At 40.8% G+C, this 7,099-nt stretch overlaps 1 protein-coding gene across 1 annotated transcript; it reads right to left on the reverse strand.

Moving 5' to 3' along the window:
* Positions 1 to 535: 535 nt before the first annotated feature.
* LOC120240371 (olfactory receptor 5B21) lies at positions 536 to 1,489 on the reverse strand. The gene has a single exon (XM_039245089.1). It carries the CDS (start codon positions 1,484 to 1,486, stop codon positions 536 to 538), a length of 951 nt encoding a protein of 316 aa, XP_039101020.1. The 5' UTR covers positions 1,487 to 1,489.
* Between the last annotated feature and the right edge of the window lie 5,610 nt (positions 1,490 to 7,099).

The raw sequence follows: 7,099 nt of genomic DNA on the forward strand, positions 1-7,099 counted from the left end.
ATGTGGGTTGGAAGGATTGAAGTCCAGATCATCTGACTTTGGGTCCAGTGCCCTGTCCTTTGAGTGAAAACTTTCTCTGAGACATTATTAAAAATAATAAAACATCCTTTGTCTGCAGTAGAAACTTTAACTTTCAAACCCATGGGCCAAAGATGAAAAGCATAATGCGGTGCATTTCAAATGATAAGCATTCCATAACAAAGATGTGATCCTTACACCAAATTTTAATAGTGAATGGAAATTTCTTCCAATTAAAAATAAGGAGGGGGAAAGCCAATGCATTGGGTTTAGGCTTTGATCTTCTGCTTTGAATCACATCAAGAAACTAGTGCAAGAAGGGTTTAAATGTCCCATGTTGCTATTCGCTAAATATAAGACCATCTCCCCAAGTGGGATTTTAAAGTGCTGCTTTTGTGATTTCTCCAAGGGGCAGAAGTAACCACTGTTCTTGGAGAAGAAAGAACCAAAATTTGCCAAACCTCAGAGTTCAATGGCATCTAGGTCTGAGGGAAGGTTTATCCCTCCAGTTACCTGTCTACTTCCTACTCACACTTAGCGACTGAGGATAAAGTTTGTTGAGTATTTTCCAGAGAGCATTTTTTACTTCTTTGTTCCTAAGGCTGTAGATCAAGGGGTTCAGCATGGGAATGACCACCGAATAAAACACAGAAGCGATTTTGTCCGTGTCCATTGACTGGCTGGAGCTGGGCTGTAAGTACATGAAGATGATAGTTCCATAGAAGATGGTGACAGCAGTGAGGTGGGAGGCACAGGTGGAGAAAGCTTTCTTCCGTCCTTCAGCAGAATGCATCCTTTGAATGGCGACATATATGAAGAGGTAAGAGATGAGGATGACCAGGAGGGTGAAGAAGACATTGAAGCCCACGACGCAGAAGACAACCAAGTTGTTGATGCGCGTGTCGGAACATGAGAGAGTTAATAGTGGAGGAATGTCGCAGAAGAAATGATTAACTTCATGAGAACCACAGAATGAGAGTCTAAAGGTGTTTGCTGTGTGGATGGAAGCATTGAGGAAGCCACAGACATAGGAGCCAGCAGTCAAGAGAGCACACGCACCTGCTGTCATGGTGGTGGTGTAATGGAGTGGCCTACATATAGCTGCATGGCGGTCATAGGCCATGGAGGCCAGGAGGTAGCACTCGACAGTGGCAAAACCAACAAAGAAGAAGAACTGAGCAGCACAGCCATTGTAGGTGATGACTTTATTCCCCGAATGCAGAGTGGCCACCATCTTAGGAGCTACAGCTGATGAGTAGCCCAGGTCTACGAAGGAGAGGTTACTGAGGAAGAAATACATCGGAGTGTGGAGGTGGAGGTCTGCCTGGATGATCACCATCATCCCCCCATTCCCAACCAGAGTGATGAGGTAGATGAACAAAAATACTAGGAGGAGGGGCACCTGAAGATTAGGGTCATCTGTCAGTCCCAAAAGGACGAACTCTGTTGCTTCTGTGCTATTCTCCATAAGGGTCAACTTGAATTTCACCTGGTGATTAAAGAAGAGGCAGTGAAAATGAGAAGAAATGATAGGAGAGATGATGGGATGGTATAAAAATAGTAAACTAATATGTGTTAAAAATGTATGAGGTGTAAGGCACGTGCAAGACCTTTCCATTATATGATAGCATTTAACCCTATGAGGTAGGTGCTACTATACCCATTTTACTGATGAGAAAGTTAAGGCTAGAGGAGTTTAATATTGACCCAAATAACCCAATTTAAGAATCAAAGGTCACACCTTTATATTTCTGAGCCTGAAGTCCCATACACTCAGAACTTAAATTATTCTACCCGTTAATATCATATAAAACAAATTATGAGGAGTCTAGTAACATAGTTTTTAAGATTTTATTTAAAATCTCTTTTTAAAAATAAAAAAGAGAACAATGTGAAGTAAAATGTCTAAATCCCTCATATCTTGTCTTCTTATTCCACCCCCAAGAATATAGGCTCCGAGGAGATTTCCTAACATTGTCTGTGCACATATGATTAAATGGCAGGAATCACAGAAATCAGAATACTGGCTTACTAAATGTTAAGCCTTACTCGGAGTTAACTCATTTAACCCTCACACCAACTCTGGGTTTGTTTCTGTTCTTTTCTTCCTTTTACACAAGGAGAAATTGCAGCATGATACAACCCCACTCCCTCATTTCCCGTTTTTCACCTTTATAAACAATACTCTGCAATAGAGCGTTTTGCCCTGTTTCTTAGATCAGTTCTGGTTGGCAGTATATATTAGACTTGGTCTCCCTTTTCTGGCTACTATCTACTCCTAAAATCTAGTAGCTTGTAGATGGGACTGGAGAGCAATAATAATAATATTGATAGAAACTATTGTCCAAAGTCACAAAACTAGTAAATGGAAGCAGAATGAAAAACCTGGTCTGTCTGATGTTAAGTCCTGAGATTTTAATTACAACACTTAATGTCTTTATGAGTTTATTCTTCTACAGTAATTCAATTGACATTTATGCATTTGCATGGAAATACAGATGTCTTCACCTCCTTTCAGAAACCTTTGTTATTGATCCTGGTTACAATGAAGTCCTCCCTTCTCTGCTCTCAAAGCACCAGAGTCAGGCTTGATTATCACACAATTACTTGGGCAACCACTCAGCTCCATAACTATCTGCAAGGCTCTTGGGACCCCTGTCTTCATCACCTCTCGCCCACCCCGCCTACTAAGGCCCCTGGGCGCACTTAAATAAATATTTGATGATTGGAGTAGAACATCAACAACAAAGTGTTTAAATATTTTTCATGCTAACTAACTCCACAACAAACAGCTTATTATTCTGTCTAGCTGGACCCATGTTTCCTGCCAGAATATTAGCTCAGACCTGTGGTATGAACAATATGCAAGAATAACAGTGCAAACGGAGCCGGCAGACCTGGAGAGCGCTTGTGTCCTGATTCCAGTGTGCGGTCTCTTTTTCCTGTTGTTCTCCCTCAGCCTGAGGTGTTTCCGGGCTTTCCCTGGAAGAAAAGCGGGGGAAGAGCTCAGACAAGGGAGAGGAAACAAGCATGGAAGGAGAGGAAGGGAGAACTGAGGAATGAGGAGGGGAAAACGTCTCAGCTTTGCTTGACCTTGGCTTACCTTGGAAAGAAGCTGCAGTCATCAGATTGAGGACCCTTTTCTATTTTATTTTATTTATTTTATTTTATTTTATTTTATTTTATTTTATTTTTTAGTACAGGCAATACACAGCTTTACATTAATTCCAGGTGTACAGCACAGTAACTCAATAATTCTGTACATCATGCTATGGCTCACCACCAGGAGCAGCCTTTTTGCCACCAGCCAACAAGAAGACAGCCCAGCCTGTCCTGTCTGGGTGAGTGTTACACATGCCAGTACTGTGCAGCAGGTGAAATGCTGTTGCACAGGATCCACTCCTTGCTGTCCCGTGTGCCCCCTTTATAAACAATGTTCCAGTGACTATCCTGCACGCGGCTCCTCACGCCTTTCCTTTTCTTTAGGATAAATCCTAGTTTGTAGTTGTATAGTTTTCATCTGCTTTTGCTTATTGGTAGATTCCCATCCAGGAATGGGCCAGCTAACTTTCAACCAGCAGCACTTTCCATTACATTCATCCAAAAGGATCTTTGATTTTTTTCCTTTTGACTTTTGCCATGTGCTTGTTCTCTATAATTTAGTGATCATAATAGCCTATAATCTGGGACAGGCAATTTCTTGATCTTATATCTTAAAACCTGAGGTATGTGGTGCCCCCTCAAGATCTCACGATTACTTAATTGCAATATCTATGCAATGCTCCTGAGCAGGATTCTTACCCTCGGCGCTATTGACGTTATAGGCTGAACAGTTCTTTGGATGCAGGTGGGACGAGGGGGCAAGGGGCAGGCTATCCTGTGAGGTGTAGGATGTTGAGCAGTATCTCTGGCCTCTACTCACTAGATGCCAGTAACATACTGCTTTCCCCAGTTTTGACAACCAGCAATGCCTCCAGACACTCACAAATGTCCCACATGTTCCCGGGGGGAGGGGGGGAAGGGGAGGGCGTGCAACAGTTAAGAACTAATCTTCTAGAGTTTATAAAACTCTATTTGTATTCACTTCTTCATCTAATTACAATTCCATGAGTCATGTATATTATACATCTTATTATATATATAATATATATAACATACCTATATAATGTTTAATACACCCATATTCATGTACAGGTAAACACATGAAGAAACTAAGACTTAGAGAGATAAAGTGGCTAGTTCAAGGTTGGGAGATCCAGCCAAATACTGCTACTCATTGGTGGGGGAGACCAGGAAGGGAACACTGCTTACTAAGCACTATTACCCTTTGATTAACAAGATATTCACCTAAACCAACCTCTGCCCCAACCCAAGAGAGGATAACCAACCTGGAAAAACTCCAAAAATGAAAGGCGGCTTACTCAGTGTGGATGCAGAATTCTATTCCAAAGCACCTTCCCAAAACATTTGCTTGATCAGTGTCCTTGGTTAGAACCGACCATTGGATTATATTCACCCAAGCTATAGGTATAACTTCTACCAGTTATCACATGCTCTTTATACTGAACTGCCCCAGACTGCCCTCTTCATATGTTAGCAATTAATATTCAAGGCATTTTCTATGTTCTCATGATGGACAACTCTTTCCATTTTGCATTACAGTCACTGTTGATAAATGTGTCTGGATCCAGAGCAGCAAAGAGAAATCAGGAGCCGTCTTTTGCCCAGAGCCATCCCTGAAGGGTTGCAAGGCCTGAACCCAAACCCCATTGCTGTTCCCACCACTGTATTTCTCTTTCCCAAGTCCTGAAAGGCCTAAAATAAATATCAGAAGGAGACTGGCAAGAATAAAGACATTTTTAAATATTTGAAGATAATATAGAATAGACCACTTTATTTAATAAATAATGACTAAGGAAGTGTGTTGAAAACTGAAAAACATTCCAACTTAAAGAATTTTGGAAGCTTAAACCACCCAGATAGATGGTCTAGAAATAAAAGTTTTCATCACAATTGTTTCTAAAGGGGTTTGAAGACCCACTCCTGGCCATCACGCCCCATTTTGGGAGTTCCAAAGAAGATTCTCAATGGAAAATTACTAGACTGGGTTTCATAAAGAAAGAAATAAAGTCTGTCACTGTTTGTGCATCATTATTCACTGCCCAGACTGGTGCCAGGCACACGGCACAATATTACTTATTTATATTTGTTGAATGAATGAGCCGACTAGAAGCTCAACAACTGACTTAGAATGATAGTTTTTAATGCTTACTAGCTGTGCAACTGTAGGCAAGTCAATTTCCCTCTATCAGTAGAAGATTAAGTAAGATAAGATATGGAAAAATCCAACCACTCTGTGGTCTGTGGTGGGTGCTCAATACAAACTAATTTATTTCTTTTTCTATTAAGCTATTGGTCACTCATATGAACATGGCTGCTGAGTTTTATTAACACCAGTTGGTATCAGTATTCTATCTGTCAATGACTATTTCAGTTTCTGTTTAAGCAAGGTGAGCCAAAATTACCTAGGGGAGGCTCATTCTGTTTCCATTTTTTATGAGATGTGGCAGAGGAGAATGAAGAAAATAAGACTTCAGGGTCATTTTTTATGCCATTTCTGAGCCCCTTTCTCCTAGACAGACCATTATTTTCACCCACGGTGTGAAGAACGCTGTTTGGAAAACATCAGGGAAAATATACCTGGTTCCTGGGGAATTATGAGATCTCAATTCAGAACTGCCTTCAACTACCAGACTTCTTGAATCTGAAAAAAAGAAAAGCAAAGCTGTTTAGTCTTGGAGAACCTCAGATTTCAAATAGTAAAAGATTTCCTCAGACCAAGTGTAAAGACAATTCTGCAACTTTTATAGTTTGTTTCAGAGCCTAAGTGAGTCATACCAAACTGGGAGGGGGCTGGGGCCAGCCTGGAACTGACAGTCATACAGATTTGGGATTCTCTGGAGGGACATACCCTAAGGTCTCAACCGTAACTCAGTGTCATGCAAACAGGCAATCAAAACATCACTTTCCTGAGGGAATAAAATGTTGAGGGGATATTGAAGAGAGTTTAGGCCCAGGGGGAGCCCCAGTTCTTCAAGCACAGGCTAAAATGACTGACTTCAAGTTCCATCAAAAATGTCTTCAAAGGAGATGGAAGGTCCCACTGTCCCTCCTCAGCCCACAGATTTCTTATGAGTACTGGGATTTGGCTCTTTTCTCTGCTACATGGGAAGACCTTTTTAAATGCCAAATACAGATGATAAACATCAAAATCACCATTTTGCCTAAACTCAGCATGGGCTGAAGAACCCCAAGTTCCAAGGAACTTTGTGGATCAAAACACTTTCAGGAAAATATTTTCCTCAATCCAACTGGTTTCAAATGAGCTTTAACATGGAGCTTATGAAAAGCAAAGGATTCTATTTCAGCCCTTACTGAGTTATCAGATAATGGGTGCTTTTTATGGTTCAGGCCCTTGTTTAAGTACGTGGGTGTTATTTCACTTAAGGTTCCTACAACTCTACAAGAAATGTATTGCTTTTCCCATTTTACAGATGTGAAAACTGGTATATATCTGGCACCTAGTCCTGAAGCTCCGATAGAAGGAACCAGGGCTCCTTGGAGAAATTATTGGATTTAGAACTAGAACAGGAAATATGCCAGACAAACATTGAGCATCTTGTAGTTCCAGAAAGAGGGGACTTACTCGTCTGTCAGACTCAAAGTCTATATACTTCTACACAGTGCCATACTGCTCCTTTGGGAGTCAATGGGGAAGAGTGAGGATGTTCTCAGAATCTAGAAAAGGGTCCCATTTCTCATAAGCTTTCACAAATGTGTGCTCCAGTAAAGTCAGCTACATGGGTGAAGCTTATTTATTTATTTTTTCTCATGAAAAATGTTTTCAGGGAAAAATCTCCAATTAAAACAAATTTAAAATTTTGTTGATACAAAAAAAAAAAAAAGTAGCCAAGTAGGTAGCAAGTTAGGTCAAATGAGGCCAAGGAGTTTTTGCACCACTCTTGGAATTTCATAGCATCAAATCTCCTGATCCACACATTCAACTCTGAGAACTAGGTGT

Source organism: Hyaena hyaena, unplaced genomic scaffold, assembly GCF_003009895.1.
Source record: "Hyaena hyaena isolate Hyena2069 unplaced genomic scaffold, ASM300989v1 scaffold_252, whole genome shotgun sequence".
In the NCBI taxonomy this organism is placed as follows: Eukaryota; Metazoa; Chordata; class Mammalia; order Carnivora; family Hyaenidae; genus Hyaena; species Hyaena hyaena.